Raw genomic sequence first — 27,247 nt, 5'->3', positions numbered from 1 at the left:
TTTTAAGGTTCATAGAATTCCGAAGACCAAAGTCCATGACTTTGCACTTCATAATTTTAACTAACCTCATTGAGCTTGCTCACTGGATTGGGAATAGAGCCCAGAAAAATGCACCCTCTTGTTTTCTGCTACTGGTGCCAGATCCAACAAGGACATTACCCCAAAAGATCACCCATAAACTGGGGCTGTGAGTGCTCAACTTCTCACATGTATTTGTCAACAACCTTTCTACAGCCAGGTAGACCTCAGAAATCCGGTACTAGACACTCATGGACCCAGTTTATGGGATTTAATCAATTCTTTTGAGCAGAAACCAGGTTGGTGAAAGCCAATTGCTGTCTAACTGATACAGAACCACACACACACACACACACACACACACACACACACACAGAACCAGATGCTTTGAAAGGTTAATTCTCTGCTTCCCATCTCTACTGCCCTAGCTGTACAATCACCTCTTTTGTTTATATAATCCCATAGAGTGAGTGGGCATAAAAGGCAAATAAAAAACCATGGGAAGTCTTTGCCCAAATCTTGCTTTGTACCTGAAGTTCAAATGTGTTTGGTTAACCTTCTATTTTTTTTTCTATTTCCTTCAGCTGACCTTTCTAGAGTTGGTCCTTGCCATGGAATGCCATGGCAGAAGGTGGCTCTGTGAGAACCTGGTGCCATATGACAAAGAAACTCTTATGAGCTCTTTATGAATTGTTTCATTCATCAGGAACACACATGGGCACTCTCTCTGTGTGCCACCATATCTGTCATTATATATAGAAAAATGTCAGCCCTACCATTCAGGTACTTCCCACCCTCAGTCACTGGCTCCAAACATTGGGTGGTGAACTCCAATTTTTGTTTTCCTCCTATTATTTTCCTGTTGAACCATCTGAAATACAATTCAGATTGTTGACCATAGGAAAGGCAGCTTACTGAGTAGGTACGAGAATGTTGATTTCAGGTAGCCAGGTAATTGGAGGGCAATGAAGGTCCTTGATTAGGCCATGCATGGCCTTTGATCATTAAGGTCCCTGACATGAAGGCAACAATGGCCATATCACAGGCTGTGTGACCAGTTTGCTAATTTATCCTTCTCTAAGAAGTAGGGCAATTAATCATTATTCCGTGATAGTGTACACATATTCCCAACAAGTAACAGTAAAAAGCTTACAGAGGGCACTACCCCTAAGCACCATGAAACATTAGTCATCAAAGCGCATAGGAACCAGCCTGAAAACCTGCTAAGTGGTTAAACTAGAACAAGCACATCCTCATTTCCTTTCCTATATTCTAGGTGCACAGGGAAGCTCCAGGAGGAGAAAAGAGACCTGGTTGGAGACAAAGTGAGAAAGAATGATATGAATGAAGACAATGATTTTTCAACAACACCCAATCAAACAAAGGAAGTACCTGTGAATTCCCTTAAATGACTTGCTGGAGGGTATTGTGCCTGTAACTGTATTGTGGAGCCACTTTCTTTTCATCAATTAGTATTGTTAAAGAGAAGCTTGACTATAGAGTTCCTAACAGCAGCAAAAAATAAATCCCCTCCAATTAAGTAGTCTAATAAGCTATTTAGGATTTTACCACTTAACATTCTTTCCTTCCCATTTAATTTTGGTTTTCACTTGGATGTCATCTTGTTGAAAATCCATCACAGAAAACTACGTGGGGGAAAAAAAAATAATGTTGCTAAGTGCCCCTGATGTTCCCAAATGAGCAGAAGTACAATATTTTTTCTAAATCGCCCCAGAGTTTTTTCTCATAATTCAGCTTCTTCCTACTAGAAGTTAATATATGAAAATGGTCAATATGCAAATTCAAATATCACACTAGCTCCTTGCCTTCTGTAAGTGCTATATGCATAAATTTGAAACAATACAATATTTTAAGATCCTTGATTATAATAATGCCTTGGTGTGCATATGTGCATGCATAATTGTGCTCATTTAATTTAATCATGAAAATATTATCGTATCATTTGGTTTTCTCCTCTAAAAGTTCTCTGACTCTTTTCAGTTAATTAATTCCACTTTGCCCCTTCTAGGCGTCAGCTGATGTTCAGTAATGGTCTTTGAGCTATAAGGAGTATGGTGAAATTCCTATGGATTAAGAACAAAAAAGAGGTATATGGGAAGGTGGTGACCTCTTGTCCTCATCATGAAAACTGGTAGGCTTTCCTGGAGAACCTTGTCCTAGAAACACCTGTACTTTATGGTCATTTCTTCCTGCTAGTTTGCAGGGCCCCTGAGAATGTGCCCAGGGGCAGTCACCTGGTTACAAGAGAAGCCCTGGAACCCAACTCATGTGACCCACACATTCCACATGCTCTAGTGGACTGGAGCTTTGGGGACCTTGCAGAATTACTGGAATCACACGGAATATATTTAGGTGAGCAAAAAGGTGGAGGACATTGAACTTAACTAAGCACTAGAAGAATAAATAATGCCACAGGAATAAAACAGGCTATTTTGAATGAAGGGTAGCAACACCACTCAAAGGTCATTGCACATTATTCTTCCCCCACCAAGAAAACCCTACTGTGTTTCTCACAAAAAACAAACAAACAAACAAACAAAAAAAACTATGTTCCACTTCTTGAACACGTTAACAGAGACCAACGAAAAGAAATAGACTCCTTTTTGCCCATCAATAGAATCTATATAGCATCTTTCCCCCCAGGGATTAATTCCACTTTTGATTAAATCTTTCTGAGATTTAAATCACAATGTTACAAACCTCCAAGGAACTCCTCTATGAGTTGTGACCTTCTTTATTACTCTCTGCTGTTTAATAAAGTATGAAGATTGATTTATAATGGTATGTAATGTGTTTGAAAACAAGAAATAGCAACGAGAATTGCAAAATGTAAGATTAATATAAAGTTAAAGATTCCAAAAAGTATGCTTCAGTTAAAATATTCTATAATTAATACTGAGTTATGTGTAGCTACTAACACTAGTGTCAAATGAGTATAATAATGTTGTTATGGCTGTAAATTATACCCAATGATAAGCTAAATAATGCTACAATGAAGGGAAAACTGGCTACCCTGCAAAAGAGTTTTTGAACCAATATCATGTTATACGCTTTATACAGACTTTGGAGGACTTTTGAAATGAAACAAAGTTCTTTAAAATAAACTATTCATATCCAGTGTTCGTTTACTTTAGCCAGCCTAATTTTTGGATTAATAAGTAGTTTGCCATTAGGATCATCAGGGCTAGAAGTGATTTAAAGTTTGAGGAACATCAAATAAATTCTTTACAATTCATCAGGATGTCCCGGCGCTGGACCAGCATCTACATCTGCTGCTTCTTAAAGATCCCTCTTTAGCCTCAAAAGGTTTTAAAGGCTAAAAAGTTAACTCTTTAAAAAGAAAGACTTGCATTATTCTAATGCCCTTCCTTGTTCCAGCCAGAAGATTAAAAAATGTTCCACACAATTTAAGGGTCAGTGGAGATAAGCCTGTATCTGAGGCTTGTTCACTGCCTCTCAGAGTGCTGAGTACCATTGTTTTAGGTGAGTGCATTATTTGGGGAAGATAATGGCAAGTTTTTATTTTGTGCTTTGATAAAATAAGTGGCAAATTTGAAGCTGGTACCAAGAAGAAGTAGGACCTTGGGGAGTCTTCTTTGCATTCCTTAGCAGATATTCATGTACAATGGATAGTTCTACCACATTTCTAATAATGAAAAGCATGCTTTTTTTTCTCTAGGAGGTGGGGTTAAGGGACAGGAACTAGAGTATGTCTAACTACTTCTTCCCAATGCAATACTTCTTTGGGTCTTTCAGTAAAAGTTGCTGGGAGTGGGGCCGGCCGACCATGGGAAATTTGGAGACAAGACACAGTGGACACAGCAGACATCCTAACAGCAAGCAGTGTTGGCAGCTATCAGCTTATCCCATATTTAACCTGATGACTTACATATGACGGGTGGGGGGAAGGGGACTGTCTCCCATGATAAGTCTTCAAAAATATTCATTTCTTCCACAGTAGAACCGCTTTCTAAGCTGAATGTTGAGTGGGTTACTCACTAGAGGTGATTGGCTTGTACTTAAAAATACACACTTTCTGGAGGTAAGTAGAAAAACAGATCTCGTCTGTGGAATCAAGTCCCTCATCACTTCTCATTCAAGGAGTCACCATTTCTGCCTTTGCCATTCACAAGGAGACAAGGTAAAATACAGAAGGCACCCATTACCTTAGAGGGGAAATCCATCCATGAATATGGAAAAGCAGGGAGAAAGGAGGGCGATGTAGAAGGGAAAGAGAATAGTAAGGAAGGAGCACTGTGGCCTCAACTGAGGAACATGCCACAAGTGTGGTTCCCATAAATAAGAAAAGCAGAAGTAAATTTGAAACATTCGTTTCCCTTTATTAGCTCAGTGAGGCTGATGTGTACTGCACATTTAAAAAAAAAATCACAGGAATTTTCATACAATGAATAAAACCACAACAATACATGTAGAATTGGCAGGTGGGGAAGAAAAAATAAAGCCCGGCAAGGGCTCAACTAATTGCTCACTTTCCCTCTTCAGCATAGTTCAACCAACAGTATTACACTTTCACCTACAAATCTTAAAGTAGCTCCATCAAATCAGCAGTTCACATTATTGAAAATGTCCGTCACATAGGTACAAATTTAGAATCATCACATTATATTACATGGCTATTCTAGGTCATCTATAGATCAGGTCTTAGACTACAGTGATTGAAGTTCTCATTACAGCCATCAGAAAAGGACACATAATCATTACCTACTGTAAGCTCACATCTAAAGGCATGAAAAGTTTTTCTTTTTGCAACTGACCAACCATCATACCCCAATAGTGCAAAGTTCCCTCTCTGCTGCTTTGAATGTTGACAGCCCAGGCGTTGCTCTCTCGGAGTCATTTAGCAAAAGATTGATTCTGTTGCACTGGAAGAATTATTCTGCTACATCTCTTTAAAGAAAAAACACAAACACACACCCACATTTCTAAAGCACCAGTTCAGTCGCCAAAATTGTAGATGTGGTACTTACCACAGCGTGAAGGCAATGGCCTGTGGTCATCTATGCTGAAATTTGCCTCCAGTGGTGATGGGGTGCATGTGTTCATTTGAAAGATCCTCTCCAAAAAAAATTTTTTAAAAATAAAAGGAATACAGTTTACATTTTGATGGGCTACCCACAGTGTCTGCATAAGATTCAAAAGCTCTATTCGATGGTTTAGTGATTCTCTCTTTGCACTGATTTTAGATGCAATTTGAAGTCCATGGGAAAAAAGAAAAAGAAAAAAAAAACACTATGATCTTTATAGGAACAATATTTGTCAGGCCAGAGGGGGAATAAATTAATTCTCAACATGAGATCTATAATGCTGTCTTTTGATAAGTAAGAAAAGGAACCCAGTATTCTTACTCATGTTAACAATCCAGAGCAAGAAGGAGAATATATTTAAAACTGGATCACAAAAATTTAAAGGCAAAATAGAGAACGCATCTGGTCCTTGAACACATAATATGATTTACTAAATATTGATTTCTTAAAAATAATTTATTGCTCTTAATAGTCTTTTTTATTATTATTATTCTACAACAGAAGATACTCAGAATTCAGAAAGAAAGACTGTAAACTTCAGTTTGGCGTTCACACAGAGTTTAAAATACCTGCATTTAACCTACAGAACAACAAGAATTAGGCGGATTAAAGATGTGTTACTGTTGTAACGCAGAACCTGTGAACGAGTTTATTTCATAGTATTTTTTATTGCTTTCTATCTACTTAGAAATAAGAAGCCAAAAAACCAAGCAAGCATCTGACAGGACAGACAGTGGATCCACTCAGAACACAATATGCTGGTGATAAATGAATGCAGCCATCAAAATTAGCTGCATTGGCCTGGGGGTGAAATCCATTTTATAAGATCGTGTTGGGCAAGAGAAAGGAAAAGAACGATTAAGAAGTAGGCGTTAGCATGTCTTCCAGAAAAAGTCATGTCAGCCAAACCTTGATGGAATCTTAATTTAAAAACGTGAATACACACTCCAAACTGTACTGACTTCCAGGGCTCCACACTCAGATGAAATCCTGATGCTCAAAATGGAGGTTTTTTCAGAAGTTTTTTTGTTTGTTTTTTTTATTAAATTTAGCAGAAGCAATGTCATCAAGAACAACATCATGGTCACATCAGAGGCCATGCTAGTGCAAGCAGAAACACTGCTTCTGCAAAAGCTGAGTTTCCCAAACGAAACACTGAAACTCCACCCTGAAAACGGCCATGCATCCTAGGTAGAAAATTTCCACTGGCTTGAGGATTTTCATCATCTCATAATTTATAATAAATAGGCTATCTGCAACCAATAAATATGTCTCTTTAGTAAACAAAGGAATGAGATATCAGTATTTATACAGGATGCATAACTGTAAAAAATACAGATAAATACCATCATCATACTCTGCCAAGGGAAAGAGATACTGGCTTCAGAGATGGTCTTCAGACACACATTGATTATTGTAAAAATCATACTGCAATTATTACTTCAGCATTTTGTATCAAATTAAAATCACAAGAATTAAAATGAAACAGCATTTTAAAAAGATTTTTTGACCTCTAGTTTCAAAACTACTGTTGATAGAGAAAATAAAAACATTTCTTAATGGTTACCCATTGAGACTTTACATAAAATCATGATATCGTCTAGAAAAATTTTAGATGAGAAAATTTTCATTCCCCTAACAAATCCAGTGTATAAAACTTCAAAGAAAAACAAGCAACAAGAAAATGTGGAAAAATATCGCAGAAGTGGTTAATACCTTTAGGGGGCTAGGATATTTCTTGACAAGATGCTTAGATCAAAGCTCACCTAAGAAGGGATGGATATGCGCGAAGCATCGTTTTGTTGCTGCACTCAACGGACACACACACTGTCTTTTTCTTTTTGTTTTGTACAATCAAATATATATAAGCAGTAAGTTCAGCTTCTAAATAGGTTAGTGTACAATAGTTGTTTCACCTCATAATTACATTTGAATATTCTTGATTAAGAAAAATTCAGCAGTTTTGAAAAGAAGGCTGCATTTACAGTGCATAGCTGTAACAAAAAAAGAACATTGTTGTATAGTATGTACACAAAATAAAAATACTCCATTTAACATCTGTAAATACTTAACTACATTGGAGAGTGTAGCAATTACACTATCTGAACACATCCCAGAGAGTTCTACCCAACTCTCATTCTGTAATGTAACACCGCCCCAGCTCCTCAGAAAGAACCATTGGCCAAGCTGCACGATTGGCCATGGACAAGGCTTTTGAATTTTGCAGTGGAAGATCAACATTTTTGGACATTTACATGGGTGTCAGGATAAGGACGAATGACAGAAACTTCAAAATGTTAGGAAAGTTTATCATTCCAGTGCCCGCACTATCCTCTCTCACCCAGATTCCATGGCCAAAGGAAAAAAAAAATAAGAAAGAGAGAGAGAAGGAGAGAGAGAGGGAGAGGGAGAGGAAGAGGGAGAGGGAGAGGGAGAGGGAAAGGGAGAAGGAGAGGGAGAGAACGAGAGAGAGAGAGAGAGAGAGAGAGAGAGAGAGAGAGAGAGAGAGAGAGAGAGAGAGAGAGAGTATTAGTTCTATGGAACCTGTTGTTTCTTCTGGATTGTCATATAATCATGTTAAGAGAGAACACTTGCTTCAAGTTGATTTTGTACTTTCTTAAAAAACAAGAGTACGGAGGCTGATGCCCAGACATCAGTAGCTGTCATTTTAGGGTGACTTGTGGTTCGTTGGTTAGTTGGTTGGTTGGTTGGTTGATTGGTTTTCTTTCCTTTTGAATTTATTCATTTTTTCCTTTTTAATAGAATATGAACATTTTTGAAGTTCTAGGTTTTACGTGTGTCTTCTTGGAACTGCTGCCATTTGAAGTGGTTTGCCCTGGTACACTCTGGTCAGGAGCCCCCAGTCCCCACCTACACATACACACTTCCCCCAAACCAGGCACACATGCGCGCTCACACACACACACACACACACACACACACACACACACACACTCACCATCACTGAGAGACTCCAGGGAAAGCGAAGCTGACACCCATGAATAAACATGTGCTTACTGGATATCCATTCTGTCTCTTGCTTCTTCAGCAGCTGTGTTCATGTAAACCATTGTTGTTGTTGTTGTTGTTGTTGTTGTATTGTTGTTGTTTTGATTTGTTTTTGTACAGAGTGTAAAGTAGGAGAAATTCCTAAGTATGACTTGCAATAGTCTGTTAGGGGAGGACGCACTGTCCCGTGAGGTATTCACCGTCCCTCTGTCATCCTCAGGCAGGGAACATGTTACCTGCGCAAGCTTCTCTGAGCTTCTTTCAGTAAACTATCGAAATCCAGAGAGTCATACTTGCTCTTGGTGGAAGCAGGGTCAAAGTCATCTGAGTTTGAATCTGAAAGAAATCCAAGCCAGGTGAGATGCACCCTTTCCTGATGGTCATCAACTCAATCATCACATTTAAGAAGACCTTATGTAAGAGCAGCTTATCTAATCAATATACTTAAAAATATTCTAAAATTATATATATAATTTAGGTTAAGGTGTGGTGTGCACTCAAAATACTCATATATTGATGCATTTTAGATTTAAACTCTCCTGGAAGGTAGTCAAAATAGACTTTAATAGCAAATATTCAATAGCAACTTATCCAAGGATATTCTTTGACAATAATCCCCCAACCCTCCCATGGCATGTCAAACCACTCACCTAAGGTTCCTCAGCAACTTAGGTGGAGAGACAAGAGTAGAAGATGGAACTAATTTTCCTATTCAATGAGACTAATTTCATTTAGCAAAAACCCAGCTGAGTTCACCCTGAGAGAGAATCAGAAGTTCACCCACTCCCCATACTGTCTTAAGGTAGGAGAAACATATGACCCAGTCACCTACTACATACTTTTGGGTATCCCAGAAATGACCAGTGGCACAAAAATCTTCCAAATTAGAAGGTTTAGGGAAATGTTTCATGTCTAGAGAGCCTAAATTCAGTCTTTTTGCTAATTAATAGGAGACGGAAAATATGCAGATGAAAATAAAGCCATGGTGTCTCTTGAATCCTTAAACTAGCCCATGTCAGCTTTTGTGCTAAGTTCCACATGCTAGTTCAAAGAGCCCTTTATGAAACCAATGTGTTTCAGCAATGTTGGATGTAAAGTGAAAATCTGTTAACTATTTCTGATTTTCTCCATTGACATCTCAAAAAAAAAAAAAAAAAAAAAAAAAGTCAGGTATTTTTCCTGGCCTTGCAAGTGAGAAAAAAAAAAATTCTTGGAAATATAATGAAAACCTCTTTCAAATACTTTAATTCTAATGAAAGCACTGATTTCTAAGGGAAGACAGTCCTTTCTGGAAAACATTAATAATCCTACCAAAATATGAACATTTCCATGTTTTACCCAGACCACGTCCAGAAAATAAAAGGCTCCACATGACAGAGGAGTGTAAGACTCAGTAATGTGGAGGTAAGATCATTGACCTCCCAAGATGTTGTGCTGAAATGGTTGCAATCCCTCAAACCCTGTAGCCCCAGACTGATGTTTAGCATTTGCTATAATCCACTCTAACCATCCTAGCTTCTGGAAACAAATAAATTCCTGCACTTCTTTTTCTCTTTCATTCTCACCACTCCTTGTCTTTATGGAATTTGTGTCAAGCAAGTTTTTTCAGGTAAGAAAAAACAAAACAACAACATTTAGAGTCAGACCCAGGCATAAAAGCAAGAACAGAAGTGGCCAGTCTTTCCTCAGTAACATCTTCCATGGTTAATTCTTAAATGATAATGGCTCCCACCCTTCTCTTCATGGCCAAATGACTAGTTTGCTTGTATTACTAAAATCTCACCAGAAGCTGATGTTCAAATCAAAATCTTGTTTTATAAAAAACCAAAGGCAAGAAAACCCTGCTCATTGCTAGAAATCAGCCTGGAATCAGAGTTCCAGTTGCATTGCAGATGGAAGGTGAGAGTCTGCTGATGACTGAATGTGCATGACAGTGAGGTCAGCATAGGCCCATCAGGAACACACATAGGTATCTTTTCTTGGAGAAAATATGGAGAAACATTAAAATGTCTTGAATTTGGATTATTCTGCATGAAATCCAGAATTTCAGTGTTTCCATATTTTTATTAGCAAATACTAAAAGTACTTTGAAACAGTGGTTCTTAAGACTTTCCTCACTGTGAAATATATGTAAATACACAGCGGGAATTTACATATATACCCACATATATGAGCACACTACATCACACACTAGGCACCCTAAAGTCTTCTTGTTGCATGAAGACAGAATGTGGTTACATGTACTTCCTGAGGCAATGCCATCTATCCCACCACTTTTTCTACACTAAAGGAAGGATGCTGCAACACAAGTCAAATATAATACAAAGTTTGATAGAAATAACCCAAAAAACACTCTAATTATTTTTAAATAAATTGTTACAAATATTGACATTGTATAAGTAAGAAACAAATCACATTACAACTGTATTCCTGGCACCCAGAAAACTGTTGGCACAAAGTAGATACTAAATTTAATATTTGTTAAGTTTTACTAAAGTTATGGGTGAAAATATTTGTGTTGGGATCTGGGAATGATTTACCAATAAATGAAAAGGGCTTATGAAAAGTTATGTATATATGCATAAAAATTCATGATTTTATTTCCTTCATTTTTTTTCTTATGTGTTTAAGTTCTACACCATAACTAATTTGTGATCAAAATTATTATATTTTTTTGTATTGACCCAACCTTCTCTTCTGGTCAGATAGTTGTAATTTAATTTTTATACTTCCTCTTTAAGATTTTTCCATTGGGATTTTTCAGAAAGATCCATTTTCTTATAAGACAGTAAATAAACACACAGATTACAGAGTCATAGAAACCAGAATTAAATCCTGGCTTCACCATAGTAACTTTGATTGTCTCTTTAAATTCTGAATCTCATTTATAAAACTGGCTCATAAATCGTAACTGAAATCACCATGTTTTGCACTAATATTATTGCAATGGCCTCAAGAGTATTGAAATAGGGTGGGCAAGCTAACTTAATTTGGGGTAGCAAAAATAATACACAGAATAAAATTGGTTAAATCTATCTAAAATACTTGGTCACTTTGCTCTTGGTAAAATGTGTCTGCCTCATATCATTTTCACTTTACATCTGACACACACGACAGCTCACAATCCCCCTAATGGTCCAGTATATTCTTCTGCTCATCACATTCAGTGGCTGTGACCTGACACATTGAACGTGAACTCTTCCGGGGACAAAAACCAGACACATATGAATGTTGTTCAGCTCCAAAGCCAATGCTGATTCTTTTATTTAAAAATAACTTGAAACTCCCAATTTCTCATTACCATCACTTTAAATAACCATAGCTACTCTTTATTGAGCAACTGCTTTATGCCGGACACTGTTAACAGCTTCACAAACATTAATTTAATCTCCACAGCAGCAACATAGGATGTGTTACCCATGAACAACCAGAATCAGAGAGAGTTTGTTTGCTTAAGGTCAGAAGCTAAGTCAGGTTTCAAACCTAGGTCTGCAGGATTCCAAAATTCTGCAGGTTTTTTCACTCCTCTGTGGCTGTGTTCACTCAGATTGGCTGTGCTTCATGCAATTGGCGGGCTTGAGGGTACTGGAAAAACCCATGCTACTACCGTGCGCATCAAACACACTATTCAGAAAATACAGAGCTAGCTTAGCAAGGCAACGTTTCATTGCTGCTGGCGAGGCGGTGAGATAACGAGAGGGGAAGCATTCTTCTTAGAAATATTTCAGGAAGGCTCTAGTTCAATTTGGAAATACCATTCAATCCTCCCTCTCCCAGTGATGAATCGTGATCTAAAGGCCCCTCTAGGTAGCTTATTTTAAACTCTAGATGTTTTGAGAGACTAGAAGCACCCTGGCCTTCATCTCTGAAGGAAATAAGTCAAATCAACTCAAGACTTCAATGTGTCTTGACTGTTTTTATCAGCCAGCATTTGAACAAATGACTTGCCACCGCTTATATTTTCATCCCTGGGCCTCTATCTCTCTAACAGTCAGCTACCTCTCCCCTGCTTCATACTATCTATTTAGTTTTTGAAGTGAATTATAGCATATTCTCCCTGAACAATGCACACTACCTATATCAATTACTCTAGGAAGACATCGTTTCGGTGGAAGGGAGAAAAAAAATCCTAATATTTGGTATTCATTTCTTTCGTTATACCAAGCCAAAGTAAGTACAGATAAAAACATAATAAGGTTTAGATGTATATGTTAATTTTATGATTATTAGTGTAACTGATTTAAAATAAGTGTCATAAGCAAGAGACATTTGTCACTTTCCTACCTTTACCAAAGAACCTAAAGTCTTACAATACACACATTAGATTTAAAAAATCACATGCAAAAGAAAAAATTAAAATTTGAAAGAAAATTAAGATGTCAATTGTGACATTATTTATAATATTACAAATTGAATAAATATTTAACTATAATGGAAGACTGAAATATAATGGCATTATTCACTGAACAGAATACTGTGTTGCCATTAAAAAGTGTTGATAAATTATTTTTAATCCTGTGAGTACAGTGGAAAATGAGCTTGTATAATATTAATTGAGATAAGTAGAATTTAAAAGTATATATATATGTATATATATATATATACACACTTATATATATACTTATATATACATATATATGTATATATATCTATATATATACATATATATAGATATATATATATAATACGACTCTAACTATAAGAAATTAGACATTCTGAGACAAAATACTGGAATGTACAACACACACTAAGTCATAGTGGTTATCTCTAGGTGATAGGCTGATAGCTGATTTTCCTATTTTTTTTTTTAGCATTTTTATATTTTCTAAATTTTACCCCTTGACTCTGTACAACTTTTAGAACAAGAAAAAAAAATCAATACTTATGGATGCTTCAGTTTTCTTGTCTGTAAAATGGGAATGACAATGATAATATCTATCTTCCATGACTGTTCTGGTAATTAAATGAGAAACCACTTGCAAAGCCCCTGACACAGTGCCTAACATTTAGAAGAACTAAAAAATAACATTTTCTCTTTTTTCTCTTAAAGAAAGTATAATGTGATCTAACATATAAAATTTTATTTTCTTCTCTCAGGGTGTACTTTGTTGAAAATATTAACATATCTAAGTTTTTGTGATAATAGAAAAGAACAAGACTTTTGTACATTCTGTTCCATGAAACAATGATGGTAAGGCTATAGGTTTGGAAAAAAGTCTTCAGGGATGGGAACAGAAAAAATGGCAAATTATAGACATAGATATAGACACATGCAGACATACACTGTACCCACATATACACACAATACATATACACACAAAACACAACATACCACCTCCATATACAAACAATGCAGAATGTCAGCATCTGGGAAGATAGCACAACAAATTTACTTCTTCCTTTTGTTGCCCAAACCTACACCCTTTGTTTCTGAAACTGTCTCGTGCATTAAAAAAAATGATAATAATATAAAATTTCTATTCAAATATTCCCTCTAGTAAAATAATGGTTCAAGCCAATGTGCCTTTGGTTTACATTTACATTTACATTTTGAGCTCTACATTATGGATTCCTCATTCCATGTACAATAAAATCCATACCTAGGTCTGCATAGTTAGACTTGAAAAATTGCTTGCGTCCACAAAAGTACAGCTCGAAGTCAGTTTCATTCGACCTGCGCAAAGTATATCCATTTTCAAGAGCAGCAAAAGCATCACAGGTGTAACGGTAGGTAATGAAACCATAGCTGTCTCTGCAGTGGACAAAGAGAAGTTCAAAGCTAGTGAGGAAGCATTAGCATATATGACTATAGCACTTTCTACTTTGGGAGACTGCTGGTGCCCACATCTAAACCACTATGCCCATTTATCAGTGTGATTGTCCTGTCAAGCTGCTAAATACTTATTTCTGGGACAGGAAATCTCAACTAGAAAGATTAATAAATAGGGATGAAAGAAAATAAATAAGGTTCTGAACTCAACATGTCATCTGTCAAACCATCCCCATCCTAGTCATCTTAGGGCCATAATTTTTTACACATGCCAGCTTCTAAACAAGAAATAATCTTGAAGATTCTCACCCATCATCTCGTAGATTTACTGTGCACTCCTCAATTTCACCAAAAACTTCAAAACGGTCCCTCAGTTCTGTCCGTGTTGTGTCAGGTCTGATTTTGCCAACATAAATCACACGGCGTTCTTCCTGGGGGTGGGGGAGGAAAGAGAGACTTGCTAGTTCTGGAGACAGGAAAGAAGTTGAACCTCTAGAAGTATTCATAAAGGGACAGTCATGCAGAAGAAGAACCCACAGAGCATGCCAGTTAAAGCAAAACAAACACTAAACTGAATGAAAGGCTATGCTGGAACCAAGTTTTAATTTCCATTTTGTCAATATCACTCTCTTCCTTTACATACTCTCTTTTTGGAACCCCATTCTCTCCTACTTTTCCTACTCCTCTCTGTTCTTCAGTCACATGAATTTTAAATGTTAGAAAAGAAATATGTGTAATGTGATCACTTTATCACTGAATAACTGAACAATAACCTGTTAAATATTTTAACTCCTGTGACTCAATTATTAATTCTCAAAATCGGTAAGAAACTGACCTGGCTCACATAACTGTGTAATTTCTCATTAACTCAAAATATGGAGATGTGCAATTTTTCCCAGTTTTATTGAAAAAATAACTGACACAAATCACTATTTTATTGAAAAATAACTGACACAAATTTGGATAAACTGCAAAAGAGTGATTTCTTAAACTCTAGTATAAATAACCATTACCTGAGGTGCTTATTAAAAATGTAAACTATTGGGATTTATACCAGCTATAATAAAAAACATTTGGAAGATAGGGTTCAATGATCTTCATTTTTAACAAGCATGTCCAAGTGATTCTGATGCAGGTGGTCCAGAGACAATAATTTCAAAAATACAGTCTTAAAATGTAGACTATTTTAAGCCATGAGTCTCCAAAGAATAAGAGCTATAAAAGAGGCTATCAATTTCACTTTGCCAATGAATCTTATTTTAGAACCAGACTAGAAGGGTGTGGCCTAATTTTCTCTAGTAGAGTCAATATCATCATAATCTGAAAGTCATTAGCAATTTATAACCTTTACAATATGAGAGGAATATTTCATAGCAGGTGGATATATTTCTCAAAAATTAAAAAAAAAAGACAGGTATGCATTTCTTAATGTAAGAAGCAATCTTATAAATCTTGCTCTAAAAATACAGGCCAAAGGCCACAATGTTCCTTAAAACTGAGAGAGGCAAGAAGGCAAGGAGTTAATATAAAGAATGTGCTTACCAACTAGGCTACATGTCTATCAAAGAAAAACAAGAATGGAATGAACTTCAGGTTGCTGAGATTTAAGTTAGATGGAAGCAAAGACGAGAAAGCTCAGGACTAAGGTACAGATTTTGCTGGCCTCAGAGTTTTCCCTGGATGTACTGAGATATCTTGTCTTGGATGATGTGAAAAGTAATTTAGGCCCAAGGCAAAGAGATGTCCCATGTTATTTACTGAATTTCTTTTTTTTTTTATGTGCCCCGTATTTAGTGAAGAACCTGCCAAAGACCAAGCACTCAATAAGTGCTTGTGAAATATAACTGAACAACTCAGACTCTGTAATAGATATCATCTGAGGTGATCTAATCACTCATGTTTCATCTTCTTTTATCTTATGCAACTCTCCTATTTCTGTTTCCATGAGGAAGTTCTTCTGAGCTTCAGACTCAAATAACCAACTATCTACTTGACATCTTGGGTTAGATATCCCCTTGGTACCTCTAGCTGGACCAACATCACCCAAACCAAACCCCCCAGTTCTGCTCTCTCCCCAGGAGTGGGTCTTTCTTTCCTGTTCTTGGATCAGTGAAATTAACACCATACCATCTAGCCAGATACTCAAGACAAAAACCTGAGTTCCTTTCTTGATTCTTCCCTCATATCCAATCACTCATTAAGTCCTGTTGATTTTTACCTCCTAAATCTCTCACTAACCCATCTCTTTTATTATATCTCCCTAAACCTGCATCTCCTTCTGGACTAGTATGACAGTCTCTTAATTTGGACCCCGTGTATATGTTTACCGTCCTCTAGTCTATTCTTTCACTTGGGCTGAGTAGCCAATTATTGTCTACCACATTCCCAGGGCTTCTCCTAACATTTAAAGAAAGTCCTAAATCATTAACAGGACCTGCAGGGCCCATCACACTCTGGACCTGTCATCATCATGGGCTTTATCTCCCTCATTACATTCTTTCCTTTACTCTCTTTTCCAGCCACCTTGAGTGTCCATCAGTCCTTAGTATATTCTGTACTGCTTCCTTCCCCAGGGCCATGGAGCAAGCCATTCCCCTGCTACTTAGAACATCCACCTTACACTGTCTCTAGCCCCATCCACCAACATATACATACTGTCCAGAATTATACTGAACTCAACAATCATTTTCTTTCTGAGACTTGAAATAAGGTCAGGATTTTTTTGGTTGCTCTACTAGGATACTCTATCCCTTATAGTTCTATGCCCAATTGTAATTGAATGATTAGCAATTTATTCACTGATTAATGTCTAGTTCCCCAAAAATGAAAGTTTCAGGAAATCAGAGACCATATCTGCCATGTTTTAAGGGTACCTAAAATATCAATCTCAGTGAATATTTGTTGAAAAATCAATCAATCACCAATCAATTAATAATTTTTAACACTTACTCCATACCTTCCATAACATCAAAGATGCTTAAGTGTGGACTGTACCTTATGAAGCAAAAACAATAGAGAAAGAAAGCCAAGGTTTGAAGCTTTATCATAGGATAAACCTTGCCCAGGTAGCTCAGCTGAGTAAATTAATGATTTGTTAGTACAGGTTAAAGTGTAAGAAATGTGGAATAACTACAAGTTAGTAGGACTTTCACTCTTAAAAGTCACTTCTAAGAATCAGGTGGTGCTTAGCTAAAACAGTCGGCAAAACACAATTCCCCTGACAGTGGCTATTGAGCCTAAGTAACTGACCAGATGATATAAAGCAAATAGAGCAGGCTGCCTGATTCACTTCTATGTAGATTGTATATCTCAATTAAAGGCTGCACCGTGTTGTTCCATAGCAGCCAGCACATCAGGAGGTCAATAAATATAAACGGATGGTGAGGCCCATTCTGGCGCAATGCTGTGCACTTGAGCAAGGGATTCATAACATCACATTCCATTCTATTTATGCATCCAGCTCCAGCCAAACAGTTGAATGTGATGGGACCGCTATCTAAACTCCCTGGCGCCTGCTTGCATGGGTGTTCTGAATTTCTTTTTTTTAATGAGCCTTTTTAGGAAGGTTACTACTGAATAGAGGAAAAGGAGAGGAGATGCAGAAAGAGAGAAAGAAATTGAACCATCACAAGGAAATTGTTCAACTACCATTATGGGAATACACATAGCCTACAGATTCAAGTGAATTCGAAGTTAAAGATAAAATCGACCATATGCACGTCCATATGCAGACATATTGGGACAGTCTCTGAATTGCTTCTTTATACAAAGCTTTAGGCAACAATGATCCCACAAAGGAGATAAACCAGAGGACCTTTTACATCAGCTATGGATAGAGTCTGCAGGAAAAAGAAGACACAGCCTGGATGGGAGGAACAGAAATCCAAAGACTGTCCAGAGTCATGTATTTATTATTTACTTGTCTATTATCTTTTTTTTTTTAATAAAAAACAGAACTGGGGACACATCTTGCTACCTTAACAAAGACCAGAGATTGAATACATATTAAAATGAAATTATTTGAGTGCTTGGTTTTTCCGGTGCTAAAAATGAAACTAAAAAGGCATCAAAAGGTCTAAAAAGCAAAGACAAAAATCTTTCCAAGATTGGCCAAAATGTCTAGCAGAAAACTGATTATTTTTAACATGTTGCAGTTTTATTAGACTGATGAATAGATTGCATATCTTTAAAAAACCTTAACATTTGCAGCCAATTTTGCAAGACATTAATTTCTAAACAGGAGATGAAAGGAAAAGAAATCAAAATGCTTAATAACATTTCCAACTTCTTAAAGGCTTGGAGGAACTCTAAACCTTTGGCAAAAGCTTTTGAAAAATGATTTTCAGACCAGTTTTCACTATCAAGGGGGATGGAATATTTATCAAATATCTTTTATCTTCAATTTTCACAAGAGCTAGTTTGCTGATGGGGTGGATAATAAAACTAAAGATTTATGTTGCATTAACAGGTATGGTAAATCCTCATTATATCAAAACAGAAGAGATAAATAAAGAGAAATAAAGCCTGACTGAATGAACTGACTTTGCATTATCAAAGCCTTTATCAGAAAGTGTACAGATCCTCCCAGTTAGTAGCTGGAGAAGGCAAACAATGTTTCTCATTAAATAATAAGCTACTCCTGATAAAAGTGATTTGACTATGGATAAAAATGAAATTAGCCCTAGCTGAGTGGCTCACCTGGTTGGAGGCTCATCCTGTACTCCAAAAGGTTGTAGGTTTCATTCCCAGTCAGGACACATAGTATGTAGGATTCAGGTTCAGTTCCTGGTTTGGGCAAGTACTGGAGGCACTGATTGATATTTTCCTCTCATCTCACTTTCTCTCTCTCTCTTTTCCTTTCTCTCTAAAATTAATAAAAACACATCCTTCGGTGAGGATTAAAATATATTTACAAAATAAAATTAATAAGGATGCTAACATTTATTGTCTAAAATATATTAAGTACTGGTTCATGTTTTTCATGGGTTAACTCACCAAAATGTTCTGCATTACTAACTAACAACAAGGAACAGAATCATAAAATTTGCAGTTTCAGAACTTTTATTCCTCATTTCAAAATAAAATAAATTTTAAAATCCTCCTCCTTTGCTAAGAAAAAATGCATGTCAACTTTGGCAATGAAAGATTTGTGTTCATTGTCACATTTGCTACAACCTGACTTCCTCAAAAATTCCAAGGATACTACATATGCTATAGATGAGATAGAGGAGATGAATGGATAAATTCCATGCCATTTCTAGAATCAATGGAATAGTTAGGTCCTCTATCAAAAGGAAAAACCTGAAGGGGTAGCCATAAAAAGATATGGATAGACAGAACAAAATGCCAAAACTCTGACAAAAAACAAAAAAATGATTTTTTCTTTTGCCTTTAATTTTGATTACAAGCCAACTAATTCAGCCATTCAGTGATTTTATATTACTAGAGTGCACTCTTAGAAAACATAACTACAGTATTCCATTTTCCACGTTATCCCCATCCCAGAAGTACTCAGACATGCTCCTTCTTAGGGTATAAGGTAGGATAAATAGAAATAAACCCAGGTTAGTCTACTTAATAGACAATCTGCAAGTAAGAGCTAAGATGCAAGTATACCCAGTGACAAGTCAGAAAACATGAAAATTATAGACTCAGAGTATGTATAACTACTTGTGATAAAACTAATTTCTAAATAATGAGCTTGGAACTCAAAATATATCCACCCACCTGAAATATCTCTTAAAAAGGGCTGGAATAGAATGCTACTTAATTTTCTCCATAAAAAGAGAAGCTATGAGAAATTATACATTTCTTTTCATTTGGAAGAAGTTGATCATTATCAGTGATGATGCACTATCCCTGGCTCCTCGGCTGCATACTAACCAATGGAGGAGAAGAGAAATGAAATGCCACAGCCACTACCCAAGCACATCTGGTTTTGGTTTTAAGCACTGAGCCATATCATAATGTCTAGATTTGCCCTTTTAATTAATATCCCATTATCATGTTTTCTGGCAGGAAACTGTACAAATTGCAAATGGAGCTGGACTTAGAAATCCACAAGAAATTAGAGGAGTGACAGTTTAGACAGTAAGTACTAAACTCTGGCTTGCTCAGTTTCAATAAAATTTGAATTGTTTCAAGCCTATGAAACTGAGAAAGGCAGAGGGTGAATTGGTTTCTGAAAGTTTATATGGAAATTGGAGGAAAGTATCAATAGCAATATTCAACCACAAGTATGATTCCGGGTTAGTAGTTACTAATCAGTAGTATTCGCTTAACTCTCCGATGTGGTAAACTCAAGTCAATATGGATAGACTTTTAGAGGCATTGCTATGAAAACTTTAAAGATCTCCCAAACCATCTCCTTACAGAACTCAAAGCAAAAACAATATGGACCAAAAACAAAGGTAACAAAGACTACCTTAATTCTGTAGAATACCTATTACTAAATGACTTTCACATTATTTTTTTTCCTTATGGTAACTCTGTTTTCTTGGTTCCCTAATGGTATGATTGATCAGAATTAATGTAAAATCCTGCACTACACCCAAAGCATTCCAAACATAATTTGCTACTCATTTATTACTTTAAGAGTATTTCAAAACTCTGAAGAGAAATCACCTACTTGACCAACTTGGGTAGACTGTCCTAGTTCTTTAACTGTTTCATGAATGACTTTTCAAGCTAATCTATTCCAATGACTCAAAAATCATTGCCTGTATCTCTGTGCCCAAGTACATAAAAATAAACTTTGCAAAATATATTTTGGCATAAGAAAGCAGATCATTTTGAGGAAGGAAATCAATCCTGTGGGTAAACTCATTAAGTAGTTCCACTTTGCCTCCAAGATAGACTTCAAAATCTTTATCACGACTTACAGAACCCTTCAAAGATTTGGCTACCATGGAGCCCTCCAGACTTATTTCTTGCTGCTCTTATACCCAAGTGTTCTAGTTAAATGACTACAAGATTCAATATACCTTGCTTTTTTTCCAGAAATTTAGTATGAGTTATAGCCTCAGCCTAGAATAGCAATGTCCAAGAAGAATATAGTGCAGTTCATATAATTTTAAATTTCCTAAGAGGCACATTTTTCGAAGTAAAAAGGACCCAGAAATTTAATTTTAATGATGTATTCTATTTAGCTCAATATCTCAAAAATATCATTTCAACTTGTCATTGATATAAAAATATTAATGAAGTATCTTACACCCTTTTTTTGTAGTCTTTAAAAATCCAATCTCACTTTTAGTGCATTCAAATTTGGGACTAGCTGAATTAGCCACTTAGCTAACAGCTACTATGTTTGACAGCACAGGTTTAGCAAACCTTTACCTTCCATCCCTTTGGTTACAGATCAACCTCACGCTTTTCAAGGATGACCTCCCTCATTCCCAGGTCTGCATGACATCTATATGTCACCATAGCACCTTAGATGTATCTTCTACAATAGCACTTAACACACCTCATTGCCTCTTGGTTTATCTTTATCTCTCAGTAGACTTGAAGCTCCCTGGCTGTAGAGCACCAAGTCTTACCTAAATTTATATCCTCAACACCAATAAAATGTTTGTCACCTAAAGGGTCATGAGCTTTCACTATGTTAAACAGAAATAGCATATAGTTATTGAAGTGCATATTGGTTTAACAGTGAGTCCCAAATCTTTATATTAAGCTCTTATTATCTAGAGGTCACTGTGACAGAAAATAATCTCTAGGTCATAGATTGTTGCTTAAAAAAAAAAGAGTCAATATTCTCAAAAATATAAGGTTATTTTATAATTATCTAATATAATCCAAGTTGTCATTTGTACTATAAAAGCCATCTTCCAAAGAAAACTGATAAAAGATTGTCTTAGTCAAATAATTAACTATGAACATTCAATATTTGTGACAAAATGAGAAGGTGGGGTTGTATCTGCTTTCAAGAGGTTAATGACCTAAGATGCTTTTGGCTCAAGATGCTTATGGACTGTAGATCAATCATGCTATTAGATCTATTTGGAAAAAAGTTAAACTAGCAAAAAGGCACCTACCTTCCTTCCTTTCTTTTTTAAATTTAAATTCTTTATTGTTTGAAGTATTACATAAGTGTCCCCCCCCCATTAACCTTTCCCCGGTCACTCCCACCCCCACCCTAGTACATTCCCTCACCCCCCTTTCTCCAACTGTGTCCATTGGTTGTGCTCATGTGCATGCATACAAGTTTTTTGGTTGATCTCTTCTCTTACCTCCTCACCTCATCTCCCTCCCCGCCCCCCTACTTTCCCTCATAGGTTGGACAGTGTGTTCGATGCTACCTCCCTTTCTAGACTCTAGACTCTAGCTAAGTATCTGGCACTAAATTATCTTTAGAAGGAATAAAATAAGCACATGTAATTTATCTACATTTATTTATACAGCTTTGGTTATAGCTATGCTGTATTTTGCCCAAATGAGTAAGTATATTATTCAATAATTAATCTCTCCCTTTAATGGCATACTTCTAAAAAGAAACATGAAGGCTTTTATAAAATATGAATTTGCAAACACTGAGATAACTATTTTTCTTATAGGCTTATGCAACACGATTCTCTTTTATAAAGATTAACTATAATATGCCATATTAAAAGGCTTTGTAAACTACATGGCACTATATAAATGTGAGTTATTATAATTATTGAATAGGCTATTAATTAAAAACAGCAAAATTAGAAATATTGAATTTTTAATTTTCATTAGTCTTCTTAAGTGTTAACTAATGACACTCTGGCAGATCTTAATATCACAGCTCATTTGAAAGTTGAGAAAAAAATGAGGAAAAGTGTTATAATTTTCAAAAGACCCATGATTCAGTCATAGGTAGATTTAAAGTTAAGTGACAGCAAACACCCTAGACCTTTAGCCTAAGTATTCAATTACATCTCCCTTTTTTCCCCTTGAGTGCCTACGATTAACAAATCTCTCATTTAACCTTTTTCCTCCAGCAGATAACTGTTGGCCAATGCTTGATTTTGACTTCATTAGTCAGTTTTTTTCTGTAGGTTTTTCAAGATTTCATTGATGGAACTGGATTTTCTTAAAGGAACTATATCCATCTACCCTTTAAAATTCCATTCCCTAAGTCTTGGTTTCCTTGTATGCAAGATATGTCAAAAGCTGATCTTCATGGAAATGATTCTCAACAGCTAGCAAGACAGGCAGCAATTGCGATGAACAAAAGCAGTACCATTTCTAACCAATTAGCCATGGCTCCCTGGAGCACCTTGAGACTCCACGGGGCCTTTGGTGGGAAACAGTGCCATAATCAATTAGCAATGTCTGCCATGGACAAGCACTAGAGTCTAGCACTAGTGACTAGACACTGACAACTGGAGTGTCTCATATCTGTCTTCCAGGATCTAGATTGATAAGCAATGAGTGGTAGGCAGGTAAAGTCTATCAGTTAGTAAGTAGCTGCTAAAAAACATATTGATCCACAGGGAAAAAAATAATTTAACATAACCTCGATCTTTCCAGTAAAAGGTTAGTACGGTCTATACGTCATGTGAATATAATGCCCTGCCATAAGTGGTGCCAAAATACATAATGGGTTATTGACAAATAGTTCATAAGAAATGTGATGAGTCAACTGCCCAGTTAGGTGTTGACCTAGCACAAGAAAGAAATGATGACTTTCTTAGCAAATTTTCTTCTACTGCCTCCTTTAAATCTAAGAGATCCAATCTCTTCATGGACAATATAATCCTCACACCTGCCAAAAAGACAGAACAGTGATCCTGCCTCATTTTCCACTCAGAGAAAAAAGCAAGAAGAGCTCATCCATTGACCCCATGGAACCAGTGCCTGACTGAATAACTCTCTCCTGCCTCCATTTTTGAACACAGTAATGAGCTTCAAGATGAATTAGATGAATGAGCTTTACTGATTTAACATTTGGTTCTCCAATAATCTGTGTGAAGAGAGATTGGGGACTCACTGATGTTTTAATGTCAAGAGGCTGGATAATGCATATTCTAACAAAGCCTAGGCTTTAGTTTATTTTTAATAAAAAAATAAAAATAAAAAAAGAGGAGAGTAAAGGAAAAAAAGAGAAACCCTCATTTAAAACAAAAGTTAGCTCCAAGCTGCTTACAATTGCCTTCTGCCTCTGCCTCTCCCTTTGTTTGGCCCTTTCAGACTCGCGCTTCTCATACTCTCTGCGGTATTCTTCCCTCTTCAGCCTTTCGTGCTGATATTCCTCGTAGCTGTCATACCTGAGAAACACAACTTCATCATTAAGTCAACCACCTCCAGTGGCACCAGCAAAATGAATAATAAGCTGGGGAGGGGCAGGGTTTAGATAACATCTTGTCATCTAAAGGCCGGGATGAGAGGAGCCCAAGCAAAATGACATGCATCATTACCTGGGCCTATGGCTGTAGGGTGATCTTGAACGTGATCTCGAGCACAGGGGAGAATTTCGGTGTGCACGGTGTCTGCAGTGGCTTGACTCATAGTAGTAGCAAGATCTGGGGAAAGAAGAGAAAAACAAAAAGGGCATTTGCAACTGCCACTTAACCCCTGTTGATCAGCACGACTGAACATGCCCAGGAACGCTGTATTACATAAACTGGCTTTTTCTTCCTAGAGACTAGTGAGATTTCCCAGTGACAGTTTCTGATCATCTAGTCAGCTCAGAGGTCTGGGAGTGATGTGTTCTCTCCAGCATTTCTTATTGATGTTAACGCCGAGCGCCAGTCTGGTACACTGTCAGCTTTATCTTGCATGGATCTCAACTATACTTGCACAGGGCAGCTCTCCAGGTAATGGAAAAAGTTAGATGAGCAAGTTTCTTACAAATTGCTCTCTCTGATCTGACTGGCTCAAGGCACTGTGCTCAAGGCTGACAGATTTAAGAGAAGATGAGGAGCGATGTATGTGTAACAACAATCTCATTAGTTCAGTGACACCCGAACGCAGTGGTGAGGAGCTGGCCTGCCTGTGGGTTTAAATGTTTTTGGTGGGTTGTGGTGTATTTTTTGTTTGTTTGTTTTATATCCTAGGAATGCCTTTTGCTCTGGGTGGGTGTTGACAAGATTTACCTTGAAGAGGATCTACTGCCTGGGGACCTTGATCTTGACCTGGAATAGGGTGATCGGGAACACGACCTGTGTCGAGAAAAGGACCTTGAACGAGAGCGCATCCTTTGGGGTCTTTGAGAAAATAAGGATTTGGGTGGTGAAACGGAATCTCTACATGGAGAGTTAAAGGAAGAGCAGGAAGGGGACACGTCGAAAAATGAATAGGACTGTGTGCTGTCCCAAGGGTAGTTCAGTTTATCACTTTCATCTTCGCTGTCATCAAACAGGCCATCCATGGCTAGTCCTGAATTTATAAACATAGGTAGTTTGGAGAATTGTTCGTTACTGAAATCACTGTCCCTCAGTTCACTGGTCTTGTCTGCTTCATCGTCGAAAACAGCTTGACTGGGATAACCGAAGTGCTTGTTGAGCTCGGCGCGGATCTCCTGGTCCTGGAGCTGTTTCCTGGTGCTGAAAGGAGAGACCTGCTTGCTCCCCTGCAGAGTCTCTCTCATGCAGCACGTGTCTGAATCCGTGGAGGAACAAATTTGCCCCTGCCCACTGGCAGAAGCATCTTTGTATTCTAGTTGTCTAGAGTCTTGGAGCTCCTGTGATATATTGATGAGTATTTCTGTTTTGGAATTGATTGACTGACAGTAGTCATGGTCACCAAACAGCCGTAGACTGGGCCGCTTAGCCTTCCTTTCCTCGTGTCCACTGGTGAGCACTGAGGCCTTGCTGAGTTGCGCATACAACTCAGATTGCTCCGGCCCTTTCTTGGTGGAGTTGTTGCCTTGGGTACCTTGGGTACCGGGACATTCGCTGTACCGGAGCTTCTTCGATGGCGGAGGTACCACAGTCTTGCAAGAGGACTTCAGCTTTGGAGAAGCCCTGAAAGGGTTGTCTTGGTTGGCTTTATGAGGAGGAGTTGTGGGTGGAGTTAGGCCTAAGGGGGAAAAAAAAAAGTGGTTGGGAGAGAGAGAAGAGACAATGTTCTTAAATGCCAGGATACATTTTCCTAACTTTACTGAGATTTCAGACAATGGTTAAAACTGGGTGAAAAAGAAGGAAACGAAATTCAGGACAACACCTGCTAAAATAACTCTATCCTCCCTAAGCTCCTGTCTCCAAGAAAAGATGCATCAACTGTGCCAGGCAGCTGTGCGAGTCATGATATTGCGTATTTCAAACACCAGTGCTAACAGACCTGCTTTCCTGGAAGCATTAATGCATCCCTCCTGGCCTCTAGGCGCCAGGCACCACCAAAGGTCAGATTTCCAAGGGCATCGCATCCTCTGCATTATGGGAAATGCACGCAGTGGGGCTCAGGAGAACCAGTGAATAGCTTTGATAGCTTTTGTCTGCAAAGAATGCTGCCAAGGATGCAAGTGGCTCAGGATTTTTGTTCAATCAAGGAAATCTACTGGTGAAGCCAGAGAATTTGGAAACTTAAAAAAAAAAAAATAGATGGATGATGGCAAATGTGGAATGACATAGGCAACAAACGTGGAGGTAAGTTCAGTAAAATACATGTGAATGCAGGGAACTAGACAACTCTACAACTCGATGGCAACAATTCTTTGTCGCCACAGTTCATTAACTTAGTAAACCGTGGCTAATGTAGGTATAATACATTCTTGTAAGCATAACTAATACATTCTGTCTAAAATATGGTTCTGCAGCAGAAACCAAAGTGAACAGTAACATGAATTATTGCAGTGACAGGGGACCATTTTATTAAAGCTCAACATTAAGGCAGGTTATGAGACTGAAGGACTGAAAGGATTCCAAGCTTCAGCAACTAACTAATCTAATTTTTTTAAATAAAGAAAAAGGGGGAAACCCCATTTGTTGTTTGTTGCCTTTTGTGATTTTCTACAGAAGGGCAGAAAATTCCATCAGCAGTCCCTGTGGGAGAGTCTGTGAAGTATAGTTGCCTCTTAAAGTGTAGTTGCCCCTGAGTAGGTGATGCTCATCCCCTTAGAATGAGGAAGGGTAATTGCAATACAGCTTCTGAGTCCAAGGAAATTTGGAAAAGGGAATACTGGAGTTCAAATGACTTCATGCTTTGGAGGGAGCATTTTAGTTTACAGTACACTTTCTATTTAGAAGAATGGATGAATGCTATTCAGCAAAAAAGAACTTCAAGTGTGCTAACAAGCCTGGGGTTAGACTTAAGGCAACTGCATATTTCAAGGAAAGGCAGAGAAATTCTACCTTCCTGGGGGGAAAAAGTGTGTGTGTGTGTGTGTGTGTGTGTGTGTGTGTGTGTGTGTGTTTATATAGAGAGAACCAAGTAGGTCACAGAAAGCCACGTGAAATTTTGATATGAACAAAGA

The 27,247-nt window shown here is 37.4% G+C and overlaps 1 protein-coding gene across 4 annotated transcripts in view; it reads right to left on the bottom strand.

Annotated features, from left to right (window-relative positions):
- Window positions 1–4,354: 4,354 nt before the first annotated feature.
- The window catches only part of PPARGC1A (PPARG coactivator 1 alpha), a 645,981-nt gene continuing 623,088 nt past the window's right edge, over window positions 4,355–27,247 (bottom strand). For 3 of the 4 annotated variants that reach the window (XM_084890519.1, XM_084890518.1, XM_084890517.1), the window contains 6 exons: window positions 24,930–25,854; window positions 24,252–24,356; window positions 23,981–24,101; window positions 14,173–14,294; window positions 13,694–13,845; window positions 4,355–8,429 (listed from right to left, as the gene is read on the bottom strand). In XM_084890519.1, coding sequence (XP_084746645.1) covers window positions 8,326–8,429; window positions 13,694–13,845; window positions 14,173–14,294; window positions 23,981–24,101; window positions 24,252–24,356; window positions 24,930–25,854 — 1,529 coding nt within the window. In that variant the 3' untranslated portion in view covers window positions 4,355–8,325. The remainder of the gene's footprint in view (window positions 8,430–13,693; window positions 13,846–14,172; window positions 14,295–23,980; window positions 24,102–24,251; window positions 24,357–24,929; window positions 25,855–27,247) is intronic. The other variant, XR_014795573.1, reaches the window with a different exon arrangement.

This window comes from Pipistrellus hanaki (genome assembly GCF_964339955.1).
Source record: "Pipistrellus hanaki genome assembly, chromosome: 1".
Lineage (NCBI taxonomy): Eukaryota > Metazoa > Chordata > Mammalia > Chiroptera > Vespertilionidae > Pipistrellus > Pipistrellus hanaki.
This window is presented reverse-complemented; position numbering and strand designations above follow the sequence as displayed.